The 27,572-nt window shown below is 40.4% G+C and overlaps 1 protein-coding gene across 7 annotated transcripts in view; it reads right to left on the bottom strand.

Moving 5' to 3' along the window:
• kif6 (kinesin family member 6) overlaps positions 1-27,572 on the bottom strand; it is an 85,957-nt gene that overhangs the window by 2,979 nt on the left and 55,406 nt on the right. For 6 of the 7 annotated variants that reach the window (XM_061842916.1, XM_061842918.1, XM_061842919.1 and 3 more), the window contains 12 exons: positions 26,179-26,282; positions 25,373-25,478; positions 23,533-23,689; positions 19,989-20,186; positions 11,611-11,713; positions 10,811-10,866; positions 3,183-3,233; positions 2,944-3,028; positions 2,319-2,454; positions 1,636-1,718; positions 1,194-1,283; positions 1,004-1,084 (listed from right to left, as the gene is read on the bottom strand). In XM_061842916.1, coding sequence (XP_061698900.1) covers positions 1,004-1,084; positions 1,194-1,283; positions 1,636-1,718; positions 2,319-2,454; positions 2,944-3,028; positions 3,183-3,233; positions 10,811-10,866; positions 11,611-11,713; positions 19,989-20,186; positions 23,533-23,689; positions 25,373-25,478; positions 26,179-26,282 — 1,250 coding nt within the window. The remainder of the gene's footprint in view (positions 1-1,003; positions 1,085-1,193; positions 1,284-1,635; positions 1,719-2,318; positions 2,455-2,943; positions 3,029-3,182; positions 3,234-10,810; positions 10,867-11,610; positions 11,714-19,988; positions 20,187-23,532; positions 23,690-25,372; positions 25,479-26,178; positions 26,283-27,572) is intronic. The other variant, XM_061842917.1, reaches the window with a different exon arrangement.

The following is a 27,572-nucleotide window of genomic DNA, read 5'->3' as shown; positions in this document are numbered from 1 at the left end:
GTTCATGTATTCATCTACAGCTTATCCTGTGCAGGGCTGCGTAGTAGCTGGAGTTTGGGCGCAAGGCAGGGACCCAAAGAGAAACAAATGTTTGCATGGATCACCTATAGGATATTTAGCATCTTCATTGAACCTAAAATGCGCATTTTTAAAATGTGGGAGGAAGTTGGAAAATTCATGCAAAGATGGATAGAACATCCAAAGAGCATATGCACAGAAAGGAGTACCAAAGTCAAACCTAAACTTCTCAATTATGAGGCAGACACGCCAATCGTATGCTGTGCCGGGCTGCCACGAATACCATTTATTTAGTCAAAACATTGTGGCATACATTCAGTAAGCCCTAACCTTCTCAATATGTATGTGTGTATTTTTTAATTGTAGAATTTTAAGGCCATTTAGTTTTTGTTACATTCATCCATCCATTTCCTCATTATGGTCGCGGGTTGTTCTTTTTCCAAACGTTTGAATTTTCACATGTAATGGAATTTTTGTCAAAAACAACTCTTGGGTGAAGTTTCAGTATTATGAAAACTGAAAGTGCTGCGACCACAAACGTACGTGATACATTACAACGTGCATTATTTTCACCAAGGGTGTTACCGTGGCTACGTGAATAACCGATACATTAGGCATTGCTGTGGATGCAAAGTGGTTCTGTAGTGATTGGAACCACTTGGATGCTGATGCTCAACCTCTATTTTCTGCTGATTGGCACTTTGCACGAGTTTGGATGAATGATGCAAGTATCCTAGTGCTTTCCTTCTCAAGCACACTTACTGCTAGTATGATGCTTAAATTGCACCATAAAAATGAAATCGGATGACTGTCCCTTTGTTGAATATGAAAGCAAGCAAAACTGCTGGTGTAGCGATGCACACAGCGGACCTTCGTGCATCCAGAGTGGAATTGATTCCTGTTGTGTAACATGTTTATGTGCGTCCACCAAAAGCATTTTAGAAACATTTAGGCGCAATTTGAGAAAAACTGGTGGCTGTTTTACCTCCACTCTGATGAAGAAGTGAGGTCAGGTCTCTGGTCCTCTCGCAGAGTATTGGCCCACGCCAGCTTGGGAAGGAGGGTTCTAAATTGGAAAGTAATTTGACATTCGTATTGAAAGCCAACTCAACTGGGAACACTCAGTCTTTTAAGCAGTCAAGGCACATGATGAGAGTTCAGAGATGCTGGCTGACCGAAAGTCCTGACGCGAAGAACTTGAACAGTCTCCATCTGCTGGATGAGGTCTTACAGTGGCGTTCAGACCAGATATTGCCTGCATGGATCTATATGAACCACAAGAGGGAGTAATAATGAAAACATGTGCTGCATTGTCTTTGGTCTGAGAAGATGCCAATAGCTAGTAAATGGTTGCTGAAGTAAAGTGCACAGGTAGATAGATTTGATGTGAAATGTGGTGTGCTTGCATGGGTAATGGTTATCGTTATAGACTGACAGCATGCAAGAAAACATTTCCCTGCTTTGATAATCTCTATTAAAAAAAAAAAAAAGATTAGGGTTTTTACTCTGCAATAATTAAAGCATTAATAAAAAGTGACCCGGGGTGTCTTAGTTCAGGAGAGGCTGCAAGAGACCATCAGAAACATCGACTTGATGGATGAATGAAAGAAAACTCACTCAAAACCTGGAGTACCAGGCGAGGATGGCGGCAAGGTTCCACACAGGGATCTGGTCTGACTTCTTGTTTCATCTTTTGAGTCCTTTATATTATGTCACATGTCGCACAGGGAAAGTCATGAGCAAAATATAAAACCGGCTTCAGAGACTTTTTCATTGTTTAATTAAATCAATGGCACATGTATTACTTCTAAAAACAAGCTGCCACTTTACTGGACAAGATACCACTGTGAAGAGTTAATCTTTTTCAATTTGTTTTTGATGATAAATTTTCAAACATGCCAGAAAAGGCTGCTGAGTTGTATGACCCATCTGGACTGGAATGACTTCTCTTTTTTGAACATAAGTTCTATACTGAATGCATATAATCATTTTGGAACACAGTGAACTCCCCTCCAACAAATGCCGAAGGACCTTTCCTGTATGATGTAGAACAAAAGGCTGCAAGGGTCACACTGGCGCCATAAAAGCTTCCAAAGTCAGGCACATATGCATATCAACTTACATGCACGTAAGCGTCCTTAGAAACCTGAGCTGATGTGCCAAAAAACCTCCATCAACAAAAGACATTTAAAGCCCTCTCGTGTAGTTCGAATTTGACATGAGTTAACCATTTTGTGTCCTCTGCTTTAGTTTATGTGCTCTTTCCTGATGGGTAGTTCAAGGGAGGTGAACTCAGCCACCTGCACGTTGGAAGTCTCCTCATTCCACCACCTTTGGAAGTCCTTGTGGAGTTTGACCTTGGCCCTTTCCAGTAACAGCTGCAGGTGTTCAATCTCGGTCCTCAATACTTTCAAGTGGCAAGCGGTGCTCTTGTAGCTGATATGAGCAGTCAAACACAGTAGCATTAGCTCCAGTCAACGGGGATTGGAGTTAGTTTGGAGTTCTCATTAAAGGGGAATTTCAGTGCTTGGCATGAACAATATATCCAATAGGTCATGTAATATGTACTCTATTTTGACAATGTGATGTTAAATCCTCTCTCCTTTAATAGTGTTTTGAGAAGATTTTTATCGACAATTATGAATTTTCAGGGGCGCTGCCATTTTCGCGAGTCACATGACTTACGTGCATGGATGTGATGTGTAAGGTCCTGGACCAAAGGCTCGATTACACGGGACACCATTTATGCTCAGCTCTGATTTCTCTGATTTATCGTTATCTGATGAAGAAATAGCAGTATTGGTTGATCGGGAAGACGGAGGAATACTTCAAACTAGAGTACATATTACATGACCTACTGGATACATTGTTCATGCCAAGTACTGTAATTCCCCTTTATTATACAATAAGTTGATTGAAGCTCACATCTTTTTTTCTTGCTCAATGTGTTCACGTAGGTTTTCCTCCACTGGATCCACCTCCCCCCCAACGTCGTCATTTCCAATCACACCTGCAGTACGTACATCACAATGCAGTGTTCAGCACTGAGGATCTGAGGCAGATGCATCTGAAGATCGACTTAAATGGGATTCTAGTTTCATTTGGAGCTCTATTTCGGCAGTTTTGATGTTTTGAATCTTTTGGGGGCGGCACAACAAACTTACCAAAAGCGGCTCTCTGTCTTCGACGCACTTCCAACTGCTTCTTAAACTCATCTGACAAAGCGAGACGATGAAAAAATTGAACAAAAATTGGAATTTTCCCAACACTATTTAAAAGAAAATGGAGGTCTCATACAGATTTGACAAGGCCAAAGTACAGAATCTACACAAAACCAATTGACGCATACTGCACTTTAAATGCACGAGACAAAAAGGAGGGTTATGTTCTAGGGCTGCTCTGCAGGGTCTCTTCAATCTGTGCATGGTACAATGGAATGTCAACGCAATCAAAGCACTGGGGTGTGAAATTTGAAGTGTTCTCTGATGTCAACCACAGGACGTGAAAACTAATGACCGATAAAAAGCTCAAACTTAATTTAATTTAAATGAATGTGCTTCACAGGATCAAAAGTACATTTGAAAAGTTTACTAAAATTACAAAACATCATAAAATGTATGTGAAAGAAGCATAGGAAAATCAAAAGTTTATATTGTAGATTTAAAAAACACACACACTTGTTTCTTCCATTTGTGTGTACAATAAACAACGGACAATTTTAAAGTGGCTCTTCTATGAGCCTGAAAGATCTGCAACATGCAGTCGAGAGAAGGCTCCCCTCAAAACTGAGGCAGCTGAAACAGTTGCTCACTAGGAATAGACCAATATTCCCATTAACCACTGCACAGGTTTCATTGAGAGTTAAAGAAATAGTTTGATTGCTGTGACTGCTTCACAAGGCTGTGCAACAAGTTCCTGCTAGTTTCATTTGTTACTCTTTTTAAATAAAGTAATGGGTGATTTTCATTAGTTAATTTCAGCTTTCAGGGTTAGGGTTAGCTAAAGGTAACCTTACTTAACTAAGCTAACTCAGATAACATAAAGCTAAAGCTAGGAAGCTTTCATCTTCAGATTATCTACAATACACCTCAGAGACTGATCTTTAATGGGAATTTATTTTGAGACACATTGTTCTGCTTCATCACACCATGTGAGCTGTGATTAGTACATTTGTCACCTTCAAATTACTAAGGCAAATATTAAGCATTTTTCTTTTTGATATACGAGGATACTCACAATTTAATCCACATTGTTATCTGTGTAAAATAATAGCATGTTCCAAATGTGACTCGGTTGGATAAGTACCAACCGAGGTACTTACAGTTGAAGCCAGAAGTACACATATACTGTACGAAAACACATTCAATTTTTATCTCACTTTTTTTTTTTAAGTCAAATCAGACTAAACCTCTCCTGTTTCAGGTCAGTGAGGATCACCAAACTTATTTAACTTTGTTAAATACCACAGTAATGAGAATTTCCTTCAAGGTGAAAGGTTTACATACATTTCCTTAGTATCGAGTAGCACTTTGAACTGCACGACTTGGGTCAAACATTTTGGGTAACCTTGCACAAGCTTCTGACAGTACCTTGCTGGAATCCTGGCCCATTCCTCCTGACAGAACTATTGTAACTGAGTGAGGTTTCTCGGTTGCCTTTTCAGATCTGCCCACAGATCTTTGATTGTATTCAGATCAAGGCTTTGTGATGGCCAGTCCAAGACATTGACCCAGTTATCTTCAAGTCCCTTTCAAACCATTTTGGCAGTATTCTTAGGGTCATTGTCCATTTGCAAGACCCATTTGCACCAAAGCTTTTGCTCCCTGGCTGATGTCTCGAAATGTTGCCTTAAATATCTCTTTCGTGATGATGGCATCTATTTTATGAAAAGCACCATTTCCTGTTGCAGCAATACAGCTACATCAACACGATGCTGTCACCTCCATGCTTCACAGTTGCTATGGTGTTCTCGGGTCTACAAACTTCCCCCTTTTTCCTTCAGATGTGACATTGGTCATTATGGCCACACAGCTACATTTTAGCTTCCATCAAACCACGGGACAGGCCTCCAGAAGTTAAGATCTTCCCTTCCAGGCTTGAATTGAAAAGTAATGTTTTCACCCATTTTTTGGTGTTGGATGTCAATGGTAAACATGTGCTTAAGCACTAACCCATATAATTGTTGTCGATGTAATGAATTACCTGACATTTTCAAGTTGATGGAACTTTCTTTACTATTGTTCTTGCCCATCAGCATATTCTATGTGAATTTGGATTTGTAGGACCCCAAGGAGCCAAACAAGATAAATATAGCCCATTTCCCACCGCAGGAATCTTCTCAGGAGCTTTGTCAAAGTGACACTGGATGTATGTTGTAACTACTCTTCCTGCTAATAACTGGTGTAGTATGACTTTGCCGGGCCAAATTCCCTGTATTCACTAATAATTAGTCTTGTGTTTACATGCCCAAAGACGTAGTGTTTGTTTGCTGAAGTGTTAACTTACACGTCAGTTTGTGCTAGCACATTATTTAGACTAGTATGCCTAATAGGTATTACTGATAAGTCTCAAGAGAAGTTTATATGATTGAACAATTTAATGACTGAATACATTCATTTACGTATATAACAAGGGCTTTTGACTGTGTACATACTATAAGCAGGGTGTAACAAGTATTTTGCCACCATGTTGTGATGTCTACACGCAAATAGAATCCCCTTTTGGTATTTGGAGTTAACTGTACAGCCAGGGTCCTTTACACAAAGACAAAAACGTGTTCCTCAAAATTGAAAGATAAGCTTAGCGTTACAGCAGGTCTTGGCTGAGGTCATGTAAGGTCAAAGGCTAAAGGGATTTTCACAGGTTACAGAGACCAAAATATAGAAATTAGGACCAGGTGAATGAGCGGTGGCATTTAGCTTCTTCCAGGGATATAAAGACTTGCATCTGAAATGCAAACCGACTGTCAAACTAGTGATTGACATCTCAGCACCAAAGGTCCAAGCATATGACTTGGGTGACCTTAAACTGCTCTGGGCAAATAATTCTCTTAATGTGAAACTGTCCCTCTGAATGCATGTGGGAAACTTTTATTGTTCTGCCATGCTAATCTGCAGCAGGAACATGCAGCAGACTGCCTTTCCGACTTGCCATTGCCATTCCATCTGAATTGCTCCATCGACACAGTACCAGAGACTGCTGCTGTTTTCTCTATTCTCTTAACCACAATTTGCAGGTCTGGTTTATAGATCTCTGCAATGCCTGTCCAAAGACAACCAAATACACACTTTGTACACCTACAGTACATGATGATGATGATGATGACAACGACCTCTGCTTGGCGTTTGTTTGTACAAAAGTTACTGTACTTATTATTGGTGGTGAGACCTGGGTTATGTCTGGTTTCAGTAAACCTATGCTTCCACATGGTAGCACACGTGGCCACCAAAACATTATCCACTCAGAGACTTGGTCTCAAAGGCAGATAGATCAGTTCCGTCTGCCATGAAGACAGACGTGGTTTTGTGTAGTGTAGTGCCAAAGCAATAAGAGAACCAAGATAGTCAAACTCTTACAATTGTCCTATCAGAAGTAATCTCATTGAAAAAAATACAACTGGGCTACACTACATGCGACCAGATGAACATGAGCCTTCAAATGCGTGTGGGGAAGAAATGAATACTGAATTTGTGATGGAGCCAAGAGTCATTGCTGCTCAGGATGAACTGCGTCTCGACAGCGCATTAACGTTTAGATTTGTTTCACTTGAAAACATTAACCGGCGTTAGAATTAATGCTAACATTTCTAGACTGCATCCGAGCAAGTTTGCGTGGGGAATTATGCCGATGCCAAAAAAAAAAAAAAGATCCAAAGAGCTTCTGAAAGTGACAGAGGAAAAATATTTTGAAAATTGAACCACATCAATTGGGGTGGCAGATATGCAAGTAATTGTAATGATTTGACATTAAAGAGGAAATGTGAGTGAAAAGGCAAGCATCATCCAAAAGGCTATTTAAATAATTGCCTCACTTGTGGGACTAAAATTCGGTTAACATATGGGTAAGTCATCTTTTTGTCATTCTTTTTGCCAATAATTAAAAGCTTGAATTTCCCAAATTAAAATATTAAATTTCTTATGTAAGGAACATCTCATAGCCACAACTGTTGAGTAAATGTTAAGCAACTGAACTCAATTACAGTTAGGAATATTCTGGTATACACAATATGAACCAAAAGGGAAGTCATTTCAGCTTCAGATGAAATGAAACGGACTGTACATCAGATAGTAAGACAAGTAAATTACTGAAGCAATTATGTGTAGGAGTGAAAGCTTTTCAAGGTATTGGATGGCGGAATCTTCTGTGGTGAGTTTCCATAGCAGTCCCCCAGGTCTCGTACATGGAGACTCTGTAAAGTGATCCTGTAGGCAGTTATGGGTTTATAGTGCGAGTTCCAAAAACTAAAAGCGGTGTGGGATGCGTGGGAGATATTGGCTAGGTGCGGCAACCTTTTCTACTCGGGTTTGCCAATGTTTTAAGCCATGACTGTATTTGCTGCAGGTGCCATAATACAGATGGTTTACTGAGCAAGACACTGAAAAATACATCTGAATGCCACAGACACAGTTCAAAATCCAATCAATATTTTGGGGAAGAACGCACTACTGAGTCGCACAAAACTTCAGTCTGAACCATCGTCATTTATGCCGTGACAAAGACTTCAGTATACGTCACAAGATCACAGATAACCTGCTATCGAAGGATTAACAAACAAGGATGAAAAGTCATCATTGTGTTAAGCCTTTTCAATTGGCTTTTTGTGCCCCCCGCTCCCCATCCCCACCTAAAGGACATGGCTCATAAAGTGAAGGTGAGAAGAGAAGAATATACAGTACACCATGGAAATCATGTGAATTCCAAATGGAAGAACTCCAGTGAAAACTCAGTATCTTATATCACCATTGTTCAATTACGATGTTCTATTGTTGTTCCCTTTCTGAAATAGTAAACCCTCTATTCAGCCCTGATAGTGAAAAATGTTAAACAGTGAGACAGGTGAGACACATCCGTGACTCACCTTCACACAACATTTGCAAATGTTCGAACTCAGTGTGCACATAAAGTGGACCACATTGTAAAGCGCCATGGTTAGTGTGGTGCCTTGTCTATTTAGAAGAAAATTTAAGACATCTATGATTGTATAAACACAGTACATTTAAAATCATTCAAAATCTGTGAATATGCAAGTGAATCGCAAATGGGCAAGGGCACACTGTATATACATCAGGATCTTTCTGTTATAACTTGACTCACTTGAAATGCAAGGATAAAAAAGACGACAGACACAAAACACAAAATGTTGGCGATTATCACACTATTCCTAACATGAAAGAAATCTATGAAAGATTAATTTTACCGCTGTGTCAAGTGCTGTACTAGAAATGAGCACTATGCTTCATTTCACATCGGTCTTGACATCTGACCTCTCCAGGACATGTCTGTCGGTCCAGGCACCGAAGTTCCTCAAATGCAGACCCCTCTCCCTGTTTTCTGAGAAGTGGTGTTGTGGGGGTAAAGCAACAGTTTCGAGCTATAATCCACAATAAATACTTCTGGGCTGGCGTTTAAACTTGTAATGCCGCATAATTCCCACAGGTGAGATCAAGATTTCAGGATGATAAATGCTATCCAGTTTCTGTGTCTGTTGATTCAAGTGAATATTAAAAATAAAATCAATAGCCTGTTAAATCAGCATGGATTGTAATTTGAAATTGTTAGCACAGCCCTCCGAAGTGATCAAACGTCAACTGACACACTAAGAGCATTTTCTGCACAATAGAAGTGTGTTAAAAATGAACTGGGAAACCTAAATTGTTATGTATTGATATAAAACACACAATCTGTGTTTTTACTGGATTGGGGTGTGAGCAGGTAATTAATAGCTCAGTGAGCATTAGTCATGTTTAATCTTGAGGGAAATGGATACAAAGAAGATAAGCTGTGGTCCAGCAATAATGTCTTTGAAACCTTTCAATATTTTTATGTTTATATTATTAAAGCTAAGGGTAAGTGAAATACAACATACTATATGCCCCATATGAGAGTGCGCTGCATTAATCTGTCACGTCTGGTGCAGAAATCAAGAGTTCCTGTCTGCATCCTGCTGCTAGGTATACTGTTCAATACGAGAACCAATGATCTACCAAAATAAATATATGTCTGTGCACTTTTGGGGAACATATGCTCCTTCGTTGGGTTTCGATTCTATGACCATACAAAGTGGCCAAGAATAATCCTGTAAACCAGAGAAATGTTTGGACAAATGTGTACAAAGGCTGCCGTTCTTCGCTTTGATTTCGAGCCCAATTCTGAAAACATCCAACAGACAAAGCAGTAAAAAGCTTCAATGTATATTGCACAATTTCGACAGTCTACTTCAAGCAAGAGACAAATATTGCATTTAGTTTCCAAGCAGAGCTTCCAAGATGGCAGGCAAGCACACTGAGCTTAATATTATAGCACCGCTTTCCAGCCAGAGGAGGCAACCACCGTCCACTAAAAACACTCCTCAGCTAGAAGGAATGCAGGACCATGTGTCTAATAATGCAGTAATATTTAACAGGATCGAGACGTTTGCCGGGTGCGTTTCCAAAATTGAATACATTTTGGATGCATTCAAATGCAGACTTAAGAAGACTGTTCGAAGGGTAATCGAAGGTACTGTATATATTGGCATGGTTTTGCTCCCAGGTGCCATTAGTGGCAGAAATCATGTTGCTAAATATTTTACCACATGTATCTATAAACACACGTGGACAAAATGGTTGGTACACCTCTTAAAATAATTAATATAATTAAATAAAAAAAATGAAAATTAACCAATGGATATCAGCCATTGTTTTTTAAATTGCGGTTCAACAACATTGCTTTAAAAAACAAACCCATGAAGCAGTCCTGTTTGGTTACATATCAATAAATGTGACATAAAAAGACTAAGGTTTCATGATGTATGGTAAAGAAGAATGAAAATAATATTTGGGTGGCAGCTGTAATGCTCATCCCGCCTGCGGAGTCCAGACGGCATCAGTTTCAACAGTGAGTAGCTTCGTTTTGTATGTTGTTAATACTAAGTATATTTAAGAGTATATGAATGGAATCGGAAATGGTCAGGTATGGTAGAAGTTAAAAGGAGGGTGGGAAATATTAAGTCGAGGACTCGAAGGATTCATGCAATGTTTGATGACTTGAAAATTTTTCTAATTGTCATTTACATTGACAGAAGAAAAGAACGAGAAATATCATTTGGAAAACGATTTGGACCACAGTTAATAAAGTTTGTGAGGGACATGGAGGCCTTCATCTGCGGCATACCCACGGCCTTGCCTACTATTTTTGTTGAGTGATTGGCAGGATACACTCTGCAGTTTTTGGGAGACAAACGAACAAATGGCAGTCATGGAAGAGAATGATCATTCAAGATGAGATTGAGGCCACTAAGAAAATGCGGAGACTGGAGTGTAGAATGCAACCATGTACTGTAGAACTGTGATTATAGCCATGGGGAACAAGGTATGTACCATGCAGTGATAAAGGGGCAAAAGTAGTATGCATTGCTCACAAAGTTATTACTAAATCAGCAGGCAGGAAAGTTAAATCTGCACTCAAGAAACTAAAGCCTTCCAATGTTAATCTCATTGAAACATTCCACAGGTCTGAATATAAACACAAAGCTAAATCATCACGTAGGAAGTCCTGAATTTTACACAAGCATATCATTATTCCAACAACTTACTGATTTTTTGTTTGGCGTCATGAAGTTGCTCCCCAAGTTGTCTGGCTTCTGCTGTCCTGTTTTTTTTAAACAACAAGAGTAGTAGACTATTTTATAATTGCTGTCAAATAGTGTGTGCGAACATCAAATAATTTTAATAATAATAAGGTGACATGCATTCCTCTTGCCGCCCTCAACAATTTAAAAATTGTCTTTGCTGTCTTAATAACATGCTTAAATGAAAATACTCCAAGGATCAAGAATGATATACTTCTTTTCGCCATGTCACTGAAATTAGCCTGTTATGAAGGACCCTTCACTGTGGGGCCTCGCAACGCAAGAGTAGCTTTCGTTACCAAGACAACTGGGAGAGGCGCGAGGGAATGATTACAAGTTGAGTCCCGAGTTGAACAAAATCTGTCTAATTGTGTTTCCAACAGCGCATCTCTGCTCGGCTTTTGGTCGTTAGTGAAATGTGGTGGCTCCTTGCCCGACCTCAGAGAAACTCAACATATGTAAATTAATTAACTTGTCGCATCAAAATTTACAACAGCTTGGTTGTTCCATTTGACACTTGATGATTATTTATAGACAAGCGATTACAAAGTAAAATTAAATTTACCATATTATGTCTCCTTTATAAATAATGCCCTGCATAGAGTGGGGGGGAAAAAATCACAATTTTAGACTTGAGTGTTGTTTGGCAAATAGTGACATAATGAAGACAGAACACTGAGGTGAAACCTCTTAGGATGCGGTGGGGTACATATATGAGTGGATACTTGTTTTCTTTAGATGATCATATCAAGTCTGTGAAGTACCTCTGTTTGAGCAGACTCTTGTTGTCTTCAATGATGTGACAATCCTTATGGTCTGTGACAAAGGTATCAAAGGCCTCTTGCTTTCCTACTGAGAGCTGTGGTCCTAGTAGCAGTAAAACACAATAGAGTCAATCAGGGAAGTACTCCACACATCGAGCCCATCCAAACATGGCCGCTAACTGTCAAAACATCTGATAGAAATCAATCGACAGTCGGAAATTAAGTTTCAACGCCATCTGAGATGATCCACACCAACTCCTGAAAACCACATGTGAGCTTAAACCCCTCTGGCATTGTCAACTCCCCACCTATAACTCATAACAAATATAAGGGACATAGTTTCTACCAGGAAACAGACACAATTACTGGTACAGTAAACATGTATTTTGGAACACATCAGCAATATATGAAAGAAACTCCCCTCACGGCAGTTTGAGCAACTTACCACGTGCAGGGCAGGGAAGGACACACTGTAAGTCAGGACGAAACCTCCCAGCGGTAGTTGCTTTTTAATGGGCTCATAATATGCTCCAACAACCACTTTTATTATCGCTGTAAACATGTGCTTGCAAAAGTCAGGCCATCGTACCTGTATTACTTGTAAATATGAAATTTCACTGGCAAGATACTGAATCCAAAAGATGGCAACAATTTGGTTCAATAGGTTAGGTGAGTTTTTACATTTTTATGCTGACAAATCCTCAATTCACAATTATTACCAATGAGAACATAAATAAAATATATGTTGCAGACTATAATAAAAATAACAATGGCACTTGCAGTAATATATTGTTATCTGGCAATTTGCCAATGCCATGAAAAGTTTCACACGTGAACTTTGACGAGTTCCATGCACCTTAGTGAAATGTGTATTATTTTGCAACAAAGCAGACATAGAAGACAGTTACTCATGTGGGATTAAGACGTTGGGGAATTCAGCTGTTATTTTCGGAAAAGCTTGATTGAAACCAGCAGGAATCTCATAAACTTGTTGCCTGAGCCAACCTCAACAGATGAGTCTTGGGGGTTCTTGAGGGAAATGCGTTTCATTTTACTCTTAAAGGGTAAAAATTCTAGGAATATTTTCAATATGACGTCTTTTACATTGTACTCACATAACTTGTGGAGTAATGAGATCACATGGATAATGTTACAAATTCTTTTCCATGCCCCAAGAAGTGACAGACTGCCTCAGAGGAATGTGTTGGGATGACAGTTTTTTTTTCTATAAACATTATAAAATAAAAAGCTATGATGTTTAACCCAGATGATATTTTTCCCTCAATGCATTACAAGACGTGGTGTAATTTGCAAAGGGCAAAGAAATACAACATTTTGGCCACGCTTCCATTGCGGTCTTCTGACAGGTAGTCTACGACGAAAACCTCAGCCGAGTTCATAGATGTGTGAAGAAAGCCTGCAAGAACCATCAGCATCTTATTACATGCGAGCAGAGTTTATAGTAAAATGTAAGTCTTGACGTCTCAAGTCTGTTGTTAGCCCTAAGGAGCCTAATACAAGTCATCACTGAGCTGAATTACTACATGAACACCTTGTATATTCATTAGCTTTAAAAAGAAATCTGATGTGCATCAAGCGCACAACTCCATTTGTACGTTGGAGGGTCAAAAGCACCTCAACCTGAAAGGAAATTGACATGTGAAGTAGCTCCGTCTGCAACTTGCAAGGGACACAATACAAGTGTAGTTCTGACAACATCAATATTTTTTAATAAGTCCAGACTACTTGCAGTGTGGTCATCAAAAAGAAATTGAACTCCCTACTGGGCATGTTTTATGTGTTGGAAAAGTTAGAATGATGTGCTATGGAAAGAGCGCAGCAAATTATAGCAGGAACGGTTTCTACGGGAAGGTCATCATCATTACATCTGCAGCTTGTCAACAGGGGACATCTGTTAACCTTGCAGTTACAATGGAGGCTTTTTGGATACAGTGCCAGAAGAAACTGTCATTCAAATATGACCGTCCAGTGACCTACACAGCATGAAAATAAAGATGTGGGTGAGTATCGCTATAAAGTAAGTGCCTTTGATGTCCTCATCAAAATCACTTGGTCAGCATCAAAATGTCACATAATCATGACTCTCTGAGGTCGTATTGCAAGTGAACGTACATTTATAGACATACCAGTACAATGAAAAGTCTCTCAAAATGTGTTTCCTTCATTTTCTACAATTTTTGTTCATTGACTTTTGGTATATACCACACTGTGCTGTGCTAACTACATCCAGTGTGTGTAAAAAGTGAATCAAAATGTTTCATCCTCCACAACAAATGATTCGATGCAATGAATAGTTTCATCATGTTTATTTTATTTTCAGAATCATATTGAACATTTTCCATGTATAATTTGATGTCCACGCTGTCATTATGGGGTAACTGCCCCTTTTAAGAAAGTCGTTGATGATATGATTAGAGATTTCTGTCCCTTCAGTGCAGGCTAAAACACAGGATGGTTGTGGAATAAATATAAAAAATTTTTGCGTCACATTATGTGTGTAGTTGAATGTTATCAGGCTTATTATGTCCACTCTGTTACTCTGACTTTGGTGCGGGCAGCGTGGGATCAATTCCCGCTCAGTGATGGTGTTGATATCTGCCCTGCAACTGACTGGCGAACAGTTCAGGGTGTAGTCTGCCTTTCACCCGAACCTAGCTGGGGTAGGCTCCGGCTCTTCTGTGACCCTTGTGAGGATAAGTGGCTTGTATAATGGATGGATGGATGGAATATTCAAAAACAACTGATATATATTTGTTGAACGCTACAAAGTCAGGTTGATCTACTGTATGTATCATGCTACTAAGTGAAAGTACTGATTAATTACTAACATTAGCCATGTTAGCTAATTAGTTGATTCTCATCCCAGCCACTTCAGCTGTTAGAGTTGAGTATCACGGCTTGATGAGGCCAACAGAGCCACATCATCTGCAAAAGCAGGGATGCAATACTGAGGCCACCGAAGCGAACCCCCTCTACGCCTAGGCTGCGCCTCGAGATTATGCTTATAAAAGTTATAAACAGAATCTGTGACAAAGGGCAGCCTTGGCAGAGTCCAACCCTCAGTAGAAACGAGTTCGACTTACTGCCAGTCAATGTTGATCAAACTCTGATACTGGTCTTACAGGGACCGAAAAGGGCATATCAGGTGGTTTGGTACCCCATACATCCCAAGCACTTCCCACAAAGCTTCCTATGGAACACAGTTGAATGCCTTCTTCAAGTCCACAAAACACAAATAGACTGCCGAGCGTGTAGAGCTGGTCCACTTTTCCAAAGCCAAGACGAAAACCGCATTGCTCCTCCATAATCTAAGATTCGACTTCCTGACGGACACTCCTCCCGAGCACCCCTGAATAGACCTTACCGGGGAGGCTGGGAGGGTGATCCCCCTGTTGTTGGAACACACCCTCCTGTGCCTCTTCCAAAAAAGGGGGACCCACCAACCCAGTCTGCCAATCCAGAGGCACTGTCCATGCGAGGTTGCAGAGGCATATCAACCATGAGAGCCCCACAATATCCAGAGTCTTCTGGCTCTCCATGTGAATTTCATCCAACCAGGGATTGGATTGTCAAGGCCCCTGCTTTCGGTCACCACCCAGCTCATACTGGGCCTGAGCCCTATGGCCTCTCCCACAGGCAGTGTGCCTATGAAAAGGGGGACCCATGTTACCCTTTTGGGCTCTGCCCGGCTAGGCCCCATGGGTGCAGGTCCAGCCACCAGGCGCTCGCCTTCGAGCCTCACCTCCAGGCCTGGCTCCAGAGGGCGGCCCCGGTGACCTACATCTGGGCAAGGGAAACCTCGATCCATTTTAGTGTATTTCTATGAAAACCAAATTGCAGTTTGGATTTTAGTTTGCTTTTGCTTTTGACATTTAATTTCATATATTCTATTTGGGTTGCAATGCGATATGGCCAAAACAAACACCAAATGCTATGTTGAATTCCACTACATCCAAGTAAGCGAAGTAGAATAAACATCATGATCCCAAGTAAGTCACTTCTTTCATCATTAGAGGTCATCACCCATTGTGCTCTAAAGCATGAACATTAATAAACCACAACAAAGCATTTCAGCAATGGTGCAGAGTTATGGTATTAATTAGTGTGGCCCTTCCCTATATTGTCAAGGTCACATGCTCCGTTTTCCCACCTGTTATTCAATCCTTTTTTTTTTCAAATGACAGAATTAATTACCAATTATGAAAAAATACAAGTATGAAAATGTTACTTGAAGCCCGTTCTCCAGATTTTATTGCGTGCTTTTGCCAAAACTAACTTTGTGCAAAATTTGTTCACAGGGTCACTTATTATGGTTGGAGAGCAAAAGACACTTTTCAAGGCACAGCCTTTCTGAAGACTGACAGGAGTGACCCGAGTTCTCTGATTAAGTTATGGAGCAGCTGGATCATTTACACGGACTTTATTGTCAGTCATGCGCATCTCATGTGGAGCAGTTATATTTATGCAAGTGGACCATGACTGGATGTAGACATTTTGTGATTTAGTTCAGAACATGATCAGTGGAGTAAAAGCATTATTACACGCGAGGCAAACTTTCTTCGTGTTAATATTTGCTTTGAAATGCACAAAACCCGATTGTGACAGCGTTGCCAAATAGCCAGGATTGCTATCCAGGATTTAGCAATTGAAGAGCAGTAGATGCTTCACTTCCTCAGGTCACCACGAGGAAGTAGTTGCATTGGAGAATTTTATGTCCCATGCTCAAATGTGAGTAAGGCCAGGTGAAATGGTATACCTTAGATCACCTACCATTTAAAAGGACAAATATAAAATGTCACATATATACGACCGCTGCTCCAACAACGTCGTAATGTTCCATGTTCCATTTCCCAGAATGATTGATTTGCCGACTGCCACCTTCATCTGTTTGGACTGGATTCAAACGTGTGTTTATTTTTCTAATAGGCTCGTCTTTCAGAGACACTGTTAGCAATTAGCCTTTTACTGGCCTTTTCACCACAATGGGCACAGATAGACAAAAATGAGAGGATGGGAGAACTGTGGTTAAAGCAGACAGGGGCCCAGCCTCAGTTTGATGAGTTGTTGGCTCAAAATCCCTGCCCAGTGGCTACGAATGAACTAGTTATGAAAGCTCGGGTTTATCATCATCCACTCACACAAAACCAGGCAGGAAAAGTCAAATAAATGCAGCCATGCAGCCTCTGCATCGGAGCGTCTCACTGCTTAAATATCTTCACTCTCTGTAACCCCTGCTTGCATTCAAGGTAAGTTTAATAGTGCACTGATAAGCCCACCAAAAAAAAAACAGGAGTTACTTGTTCTGCAGTCATCATTACACCATCTTGGTATATGTTTTCTTTTTTTCCATTTAGATTATGCTCTAAACCCCTGGAAAGGATGTGGCAAACGTGATGACGTTATGCTTTCAGAATAGCAAGACACATCTGGGACCAATCTGTCATACAATGAGATGACAAAAAAAAAAACAGATCAGATCCGGTTAGTATAATTATATACACAATATTTAGGTGTACATTTACTGAAAACAAACATTACAAATATCTCTGAGCATATTTATCTTGTGTATTTATTTAAGATGGCTACGATCTCTCATGTAAGTCTTGGGAGTTAAGAATGGGAATTCAGGGATTTCGTCTGAGTGGTTTTGCCACCACATTGTCTTACAGCTGCCTGTATATTTTCTCCAGGTACTCCGGTTTCCTCCCACATGCCAAAAACATGCATGGTAGGTCAATTGAAGAATCTAAATTGTCCATAGGTGTGAATGTGAGTGCGCATGATGGTTTATGCGGCTTGCAATCAGTTGGCGACCTGTTCAGGGTGTACCCCGTCTCTTGCCTGCAGTTAGCTAGGATAGGCACCGGCATACCCGTAACCATATACGTGCCATAGAAAATGGATGGATAGATACAAAAAGGGCAAAATAGATTGAGCAGATTATTGATACTTTTATACAACCTTCTTCTACCTTGGCGACAATGCCAGATTCATCACATGCCGCAGAGTAAACACTTGGGCTCCGTTAATAAGATTTTTTGAAAAACTCGTTCTGGCACTGACCTCAGACAGTTGGGTATTGAGACCTACGCAGATGTACTTGAGAGTTTGGAACCTATTTTACTGCAGAGTGGGAGATGAAAAGCAAAAAAAAATTGAAATAATTAGGGGCCACTGTCATGAAATGCATGATTTTTAATATGTTATTAATGAAAAAACGCCAGCTGACATGAACACAGGCTTTGTTTTGTTTTTTTTTTTAACCACAAAACGTGATTTTGATGTATACAGCTTTCTGTAACTCCCACCGTGAAAATCGTCTCGAGGGATTTGTTTTCGAGAAGAACCAGGAAGTGATGTACATGGCAGGACCACCCTCAAGTGGACTCATTTGTTTCTATTAGTTTTACCTCCGGGAAGGTAGCTCGTTGTTCCTTCGTGTTAGCCAAAATGTTGCATTGCTGGACATTGCTTGAACACTCGGGAAGATTGATTTAACCTTCATAAGTTTGCAAGGGATCTGGTTCGTTGTGAAAAATGGATTGCACGGGTGCAAAGGACGAGAGCTTCGTGGGTTCCAAATGACAGGTAGGTGTGTATACAGCTACTACAAATAAATAATAGTTTGGGGCGGACCATGTAATCCGTTTCTCATAATGTAACAAAAGATCCACGTGCATATGACAAGGCTGCTAAATGTGTCGACGTGCACAACGGAGGGATATAGATAATACTGTCACAGCTGCGGGCCATGTACTGATTTAACTTAGGAACTATTTATTTGTAAAATATACTCGGTTGCAGAAAATGTGTGACTTCTTGATCAGATTGATTTTTAGAATTATATCTTTTTTATATGTTGGTGATGCTAATACAATTGATTGAAAAAGGAAGATTTTTTTTGTTGTATCTGAAAAATATCAAACCATGATACTTAAGTGGAATTGAGTTCACCCACTCTCAAGAGGACTGAAAATTTGGTGCATACACACGCACCCCTCCACACACACGTTTAAATGCTTGTGTCTATATACATAAACGCATGCATGCACAGACACACACAAACACACACACACACACACACACACACACACACACACACACACACTGTACATGCTCACATGATCACCCAGTTGATGGCAATGTTTAGAAATAAAGTACTAAAGAGATTCCAGGTTGTCTGACCATGGTCTACTATAAAATATCAAGGATTTGTCATGCTCCTAGGAAAACATCAACCTACACACGAAGGATCGGCCCGGGCTCTGACATTCCACAGGAAGGAAATCACCTCGCAGCAGTCTGCATGTAATCCATCACAAATTCTTTGTCTCCTCCAGCAAGAAAAAGTAGTTGTCAGCTATACAGCAGACAACATCTGCGAAACATTCACAAACTCTTTTGTTAGCGGGATCCATTTGTCTCATTCTCGGTATTTAACGGCAGCGACAAGTCACAACAAGAACTTGAGGTGATGATGTTTTCAGGATGTTTGTCTTCTTTGGCAAGGATGAGGAAATGTCCTTAATTATATTAACTTTGTGTCAAAACTTTCTTCCTGACATTGACTGGGGGCAAATACTGAACTATTTCCCGCAGTTGTTGTAATATTGAAGAGCTCTGCCCTAACATTTTATGAGCTAGGTCACCGATGGTGCAGTTTTACACTCGCCTGACTTTGGTGAGGACAGCATGGGATCAACTCCCGCTCAGTGATGGTGTTGATATGTGCCCTGTGATTGACAGGCGAGCAGTTCAAGGTTTAGTCTGCTTTTTGCCCGATGTTAGCAGGGATACACTCCGACACTCCCATGAGCGTTGTGAGGATAAGCGGCTTGGAGAATGGACATGGAGTTTTTATGTAGTCTTTTTGGTCCAAGCTTCTCCCCCACCATGTGAGACTGAAAATGCCCATTAAGTTTTCGAGCAAACCTAATGAGAGAGCTAACCTTGGATATTAAAACTATGGGAAATGCTCTAGACTGTCCTACAACTGATGAAAATCCTCGAACGACAGTTTATACTGCATCGATCTGAAAAAAATTAAATGGATTCTCACTTGCCCTAACACATCTACAAAATGAATGGAACTCAGGAAGGGTGTTTAATTTTTTCATAGTCCAGCAGTCATCAAAATGAAATGACACTAAACTTTAAAAAAAAAGGAATGGAGGTAAGAAAATGGTACAATCACAATATCAGATGCAAAAAAAAAAAAAAATGGCACTGAGATATTCTTTCAGGTAACAGCACTCTTGAAAGATGCAAGAACATCTGCAAAGTAACCCAGTCCAGTTCGTCTCACTTAGAATACAAAAACACTCTAGAAACATAAATGAATATTTTAAGTACCGTACCTCTTTGCATGTAGTGCGCAGCTCGTCCTCCATGACCAGTTGAGGTAAATTCATTGTTTCCCACTTTTTGTTGTCGCTTTGCTGACCAAATAGAATCACTCTCGGCTGCAGGCTTCCGTCCACTGGAAATACTTGTGACCTGCTTTGCTGTGTCATTGGCCCTTTCTTTCTCCTTCTTCAAAATCTTAACCAGGATACCTATAGGCACTGAGTTAAAGTGCAAACGTGTCTTTTATTTGTGAAGACAAAGATGAAATATTTATACTTAATGGGAAGCCATACTTCAGATGACAAAACATGTTGTACCTGAGACCCAGATGATAGACTTGAAAGCTAGACTGATGAATATGTATTGCTTTCAGAAAGAATTTCCGTGAGGAGAGCCAAAAACGACAACAAAATAAAGGGAAGCAAGCACATTAGTTTCCTCACGGCATGCACAATAGTAGGCTTTTAATAATGGCATATTGCTGACATGTGCTCCCTGTCAGACATTACAGACTCGGGGAGATGTCATGGTCTGGGATGAATCAGTGGCGAGAAGAGAGCCAGGGAGGCTGCAGGGAATTTGCCAAGATTCCACAAAATCTTCTCCACTGATGAGATTGTATGTGTATGTCTACTCCAGTCAAAGTGTCAAAAGTCTTGTGAGTCCGGGTGCACTTGCGAGAGTGTGGCATAGACATTGACTGGCTATTATAAAAGGCTGAAACAGTAGAACGGACCCTGTGAGGCTGTTCACACTTCATCTGCCACGAGTTTCACTTCTCCATATGCTTCCATGTGTTTGAGGTAATATTTTACTGAATGCTTCCTAGGAAATACCACTGGAGAGTGACTATTATATTGTTATAGCTAACCCACAACTATTGCGCCACGTCACATTTGAATGTCTAATATTAGCCACAAATAATGTATTTTTTAACCTCTCTATGTTTGTGGCATAGCCTCAGTAAACACCTAATGCCAGTCTACAATGGAATAACATTTGTGGGTAGCTTGAAACGAGCTCACAATTATTTCAATATACTAGTGTTCCCTTGGTACTACAGAGTTCACTTTACGCGGCCTCACTAGGATACAGATTTTTGCGTTTCTTCCTGTGTAATTTTTTACAGCGCAGCAGTTTATTTTCACAGCATATGAATACCCATTGTGCTCTGTATCCTGATTCGCAAAGAGAAACCCCACATCGTGTTCTATGTCCCGATTGGCTAAGGGTCTACAGTGTGACCATTGTCAACCACAAAGTACTAGGGCGGCCACCAGGACCCTTAGGGTTTCGGCGCACCCGCACAACACGTCCTTCAAAGCTGTTGGACGAGTGCACCTGAGCTCAGTGAAGTTAGCTGAAATTCATTGGCCCTGGTTGTTCGTGCCTCCTCCTCCTCTTTCTCAACACTTGTGTCTGCTTCTTCTTCTTTTTCTTCTTCAGCAAAAAAGAGCCACACTGCTAGCATCAAACATTTCTGTAAATTAGACATGCTGAAGACATTCTGTAGTGTACAGGAAACTTGCAACAGAGAAGATTGATTGACCTTCAGTGAACTGCACTGAGCCCGGGAGCGCTTGTCTAGCAGCTGCAATTGCCTGCCTTAAGAACTGGGGGCAGCGGCGAGCCCCACGGCATCGGGGCTTCCTTTCTCAAACATAATCAAAGGTGGTGTGTCTCTTTACAAGAATATTCTCACCCAGAAAAAAACAGGGCTAACAAAGATCCATAGCTATATTTGTCACACGCACAAGACTCTTGCACCAAGGTGGTTCAGCGGAAAAACACGCTACAGTGAAGCCGTGCCAGGAGGAAGAGGCACAGCCAGGTGAACTGTAAAATATGTGTGAGTCGCTATTAATAATTTCTTGTATGTCCTAACTCATAAATTGATAATTAAAATTACATTTACTTCTTATAACAATAATATTTTTTCATTTATAGGAAAACGGTTTTGCATAAAGCGGAAGAAAATGGATGGGGGGGACCTTTATATATTTATTTCTCAAATAAATGTTTTGGCCTCAAACAGATTTTTATCTTTGGTTTCATTCTACAATACAGTAGTGTACTTTTTTGTGTGCGTCATTAAATATTGATTGGACTTCTGCTGTTACGTCCCACATAAAGTGGATATAAGGACTATACATTTGATGATGGAAGCACATTCCATAATAACATTTGTTTGTCCTTCATCCATGGTCTTGTCATGATTTCACTCCATGTTTAGCTGTGGACATACAACACAACAAAAACTGCGGTCGTCAGGAGAATGTCTAGGATGTTCCATAATGAAGGATCAGGAGACCATTTTATTGTTGTCAGTCACTCAAAAGGGATGTTAGCGGGAACAACAGCATGACGGAACTGTGTCTTCATGACAGTCTCAAATGACAGTGAAAATGCCCAAATTTGAAACCCACCACTAATTTGTTTAATCTGTAGTGGCTCGCTATTACAGGCAAAATATACTTTATCTCTAGGTTTAATTTTATTGTTTCATACAAGTACTTATTTAAGACTAATATCCACCAGGTTTTTCCATTACGGCAAAGTCTGACATCTGATATTTCATTAATGTTCAGCTTGAAGTATGCAGTGAAAATATTTCTTGGTGGGGCTCCACACTGAATCAGTGGGTTCCCTCAAAAGCCATTCTCTGCACATATTGTGGTCACACATATCTCATGATGCTCATTCAATCTTTCTGCTCCATTTTTCTTGTCACTTTCTATTAAGTTATCCAGTAAAGCAAACATCACAGGAAATATAGAACATGCCTTTAAACCAGAGCGGTGGAGCACAAAACTAATCTTTGAGGGCCACAGGTTACTCCGGTTTTAATGGACCACATCAGGACCAATGAATAAGACAAAGCCCTGCACTGAGATGAATATTTCTGATTGAGTATCAAAATATCAGGATGCTTCAAACATTGTAATGGTCATCACTGCCATCACTCAGCTGTTCAGATACTAAACAGTTGGAAAATGTGGGACCTCTTGTCGATTGTGAAGCCCCAATGTTTGATTTCGTTTACATTTTGAGTCACGACCCACTGCGGTTGGCAACAAGAACGAACATGTTTGAAAATAGACTGAAAAAATATGAATAGACAAAACTATGCATGCTGACAGTTTAGAAGTGCTTACCAGCATGCCTTATTGAAAAAAAACCTCTGGATATCACAATGAACCAGTTTTCAGGGGCCTCAACAAAGTGCTGTGTGCTCTGGGCAGCAACACACCATCGCATCAACTGTAAATTCAACTGCATGTACAATATATCAAATCATGGCACTTCTTTTCAGTGCAAAATGTATTATTATCCTTTTTGTTTGGGGGGGGGGGGGGTCAGTGAAGGATCCAGGCCAAAGGGACTGTAACTGTTATAACTTTCTGAATAATGCTAGTATTTTTTTACTTTTTTTACAACCTGCCTGCAACCCAGCCTAAACAGCTTCACGAGCCACCTTTGGGCCCCGAGCCACCATTTCGGAGTCACTGAATTACGGCAAGTATTATGTGATGATAACGCAATGCCAAAGGATACGGATTTCATGATCACGTTGCTCCAGCAACTCCTTTAGTTTGATGACTTCTTCTGCACAGTGGCGCTCCTTAATGTCTTTTTCCTCTGGTATGGCTGCTGGTGACTCCTGTAGATCATGGTTACTGCTGTTTCCATTTTGATTGCCCAGAATCATTCTCTGTCCCCCGGAGAGCCCCCACATCCACCCAAAAAACCAACACAGATTAATAACTTTGTAGGGTTGGTAAGAAAGTTAAAAAGAAAATTAGGACTGAGGTTTCACCAACTTTCCAGAAGGTTTAAGGTCCAAACATTAAAAGGGACATAGGTTAAGGATATTTTGTAGCACAGCACAGGAATATAAGAGTGAAAAGTTGTCATCATGTACGACAGCAAAGCAACAGTGACCATCAAAGAGAACAAGTACAGTTGGACAGCGTGAGGGGCAGCTGTGGCAAAGGATGCCTCCTGAAGTCCCCAATCATCTCTACAGTCTTGAGCGTGTTCAGCTCCAAGTTGTGTCGGCCACACCAAAGCTCCAACCTCTCCACTTCCTGTTGATACGCAGACTTGTCATGAGGCTCATGTCTGTGGTGTCATCCGAAAACTTCAGGAGTTTGACATCCGCGTGCATTGCGGTGCAGTCATTTGTGTAGGGAGAGAAAAGCAGCAGGGAGAGAACACAACCTCGTCTAGTCTCGTCTTGTCACAACCTATATCCACTGGAAACTTCTCGATCTCGCACACCAGCTCAGGCTCCTTCCCAACGACAGAAGTGACCTTCCACATCCCTAGAGACACCCAGCTCACACTGCAGGTGGTCAGCCAGTGAGAAGGGGGACCTGAGTTACCCTTGCTCCATGGGTTCTGGCCCAGCCACCAGGCGCTTGGCTTTGAGCCCCACCTTAAGGCCAGGCTGCAGCAGGGAAGTTGCGGTGACCTGTGACAAATTTTTTTCATCAATAAATAGTGTTACATTTGTGCTATTTTAGTCCAATTGTGAAGGAAAGTGATGCAATTTGACAGGCCAACTCAGAGAACTCCTTGGATATTTGGCCCACACGATCTTCAACTGCCTATCCAAGGTCGGGTCGGATGGGCAGTAGCCTTAATAGGGACACCCAGACTTCCCTTTCCCCAGCCACTTCATCCAGCTGTTTGGTGGTGGTGGGGGGGACCCGAGGTGTTTGTAAGCCAACTGTGAGACGGAGTCTCTCCAGCGTGTCCTGAGTCGTAATCCCCAGGGTATCCTCCATATGATCTTATTGGTTGAATTTTTTAAAAAACTGAAGCCAAATAAAAAACTTCACTGAAAAGTAGACAAAACCAAAAGGTTGAGGACAAGTGAAAGGAAATATTAATTTACATATCACTTAAACATTGCTTAAAATACATTAAATAATGCTTTTTGGACCATATTTCCTATTGATGATACCACATAAAATTGTTCCCCAAAAACGACATTTTTCCAACGAAAAAATAATACATTTCTCTGGAACCCATCATCAGATTTTACTATTCAGGTTGAAGCGGCCATTCAAACCAGAATTGGCACTTTGACAGAGTATTATCTTTGGAAAATTTCGTCACGTTACTACTAATGGAGGGGCCATTTTTATCCTTTGCGGTATATTGCAAATGTACTCACATCAGTACATGAACAGTGATAAAACACAGCAAAGTAAATGCAGTTTTTTTCAGATCACAGAGAACAAGGAGAAGTTCTCCTACTCTTCACTGTTCCACAACCAGAATGAAAATGGCATTCTTCCTCCAACACAACAAGAGTAACAGGAGACACATATGGTTCAGACATACACAGTACTGACAGGGACTACTATAAATATTGTAAATCTATTACCTTAAGCAGGCAAAAACAGTACTGGATTTTTCGCATGTCTGGTCCTAAAGTCAGTGTCACGTCTGGACCTGGATCGTCTAGAAAGGTGTTGACTGACTCTTGCAACCTAATCAAACAGACAGAAATTTCAAACGTACTGCACTTTTTTATGTTACAATCAATCACGCTCAACAGACACTAAAAGAGTAGTAATCTATATATGAGTTTCTAGTGTTTAAAGTTAGGTCTGTTCAAAGACAACTATTTACTTAAATTCGTGTTCCAGCTACACTGGGCCAGTCAGTTGATAAACTATCTCTGGGTGATTGTCCAAACATTGGTTTCCCACGTTCTGGAAGCGACCACTGGAAAGACTAGGAGGCAACCATCCAAGCGGATCCAAAGAAGACAAAAATATTGTCTTTATCTTTCACGCAATCATGATTGAACACTGAAACAAATACTGAGGTCTCATTTTGGTACTGTACAACGTTAGTGGTTTTTAGATACATCGAAGTTTGGTTCTGCCATGCTGTGCACAATCGCTCAAGGAGGAAAAATGTGTCCTGCAAACAAAGGGGATTGCCTTTCTAAGGAGTGAAGAGACGTATTATGAAGACTGTGGGTAACCGATCAAATATCAAAGAGGACTGCCAGATAGACTCAAATGTGTGTGACCATTACTACTAAGCATAGAAACAAAAAGGTTACACTCCGTATCAAAACACACACGACTCTCTTCAAGTGGCTTTCTCTGTTACATGAACAGCGGTGCAGCATAACAACATTCATGGACGGCTGACTTGGAATGAAGCAACAACACGTACTTGGTCATCTCCTCCACACTTAGCTGGTCATCTCTTTCCTCTCCTGTCAGCAAGGTCAGCTCCTCCTTCAGACATTGAACCTCCTGCTTCAGGCGCGCAATCAACTGTAATTTGCCCCACAATAAGAGGTTTAAATAAATGTAGAGAATGGAAACTATATTGATGAAGTACAAATTTCCATATGTGACACACAATTATGCATCGTGCAATTTACATACAAATCCAGGTCAAATCATTGCGGCCAAGTGATGAAACAATTTTGTGGTTGATCATGCTAATGCATTTTGAGAGACATTTAAGTGATTCAAGACAACTGGAGATGGCAACAAGAAAGAGAAGAACGCCAAACATGCTCTGAGTAAGATTTCTGCTACTCTCTGTTAGTACAAATTAGGATCCTGCATATTGTGTGTGCCTGATGTGCTTCTTTTTTCCTCATAAATAATGAATAGAAAAAAAAAGATTAATATGAAGGATTTTGGGCATCCAGCAATGCAGCATTTGGGACAGATGAGTTCAGATATTTTATATTTAGTAATATTTGAATATTTAAAACTCGATTGGACAGAGTTAGATGATACTGAAAATATGTGTCGTACGCTCAAGAATTGGACCTCAGATATGAGTTACGAGATTTTTTTTGTTTGTTTTGTTGTCATAACGTGTGAACTGATTTTAGAACAAACCCCACTTTTCAATCCAATATGTCCAAGCAACAGAAATAAGGAAATGGGTTAGGGCAATGACAAACAATCCAAATTGGTTTATAGTTTTATTTTTAAAAGGAGATTGTTATGTTAAAAAATGACACTTGAACAAGGACTTCCACCAACATGCGTTTTGTATCAGTTGGACGGGATTATTCAATGGGGGGATTTTATGCGGAAAATTTGTTTACCAGGTTTCATACCAGGAAAACCCTTCCAAATACTACTAAATCTGTTTTGTTACCTAATTTCTTTTTTTCAAAAACACGCATACACAGAAAATAAAAGGCACCTTCATTTTTCAATTGAATGCCCTAAAAGTACATTTATCACATGCTTCCTGTTTTACCTGGTTAGAGTCTGACTGTAATACCCTTTGGCAAAATTTTCAAAAGTAAATACAACAACAGTGTCTCAGGCACACAATCACACTACCAGACACAGTTGCAAAGTCAAAGGTCACACTAAGTTTTCCATTTTAACAATGCAGTGCATATTCTAGCAATCATGATTCATAAGCGTAAGGCAGCAATCTCACCTACTGTCAAACAATGTGAGCACAAGATGCTTGAAAAAGAAACAGACATGCATTGCGGTTTTGGGCAGATGCCATCAGACTGAATGAAAATTCTTCCCTAATCCACCTCATATTTTATTTTATTTTATTTTTTCACCATGACTATCACA

This window comes from Syngnathoides biaculeatus, chromosome 15 (assembly GCF_019802595.1).
Source record: "Syngnathoides biaculeatus isolate LvHL_M chromosome 15, ASM1980259v1, whole genome shotgun sequence".
Lineage (NCBI taxonomy): Eukaryota > Metazoa > Chordata > Actinopteri > Syngnathiformes > Syngnathidae > Syngnathoides > Syngnathoides biaculeatus.
This window is presented reverse-complemented; position numbering and strand designations above follow the sequence as displayed.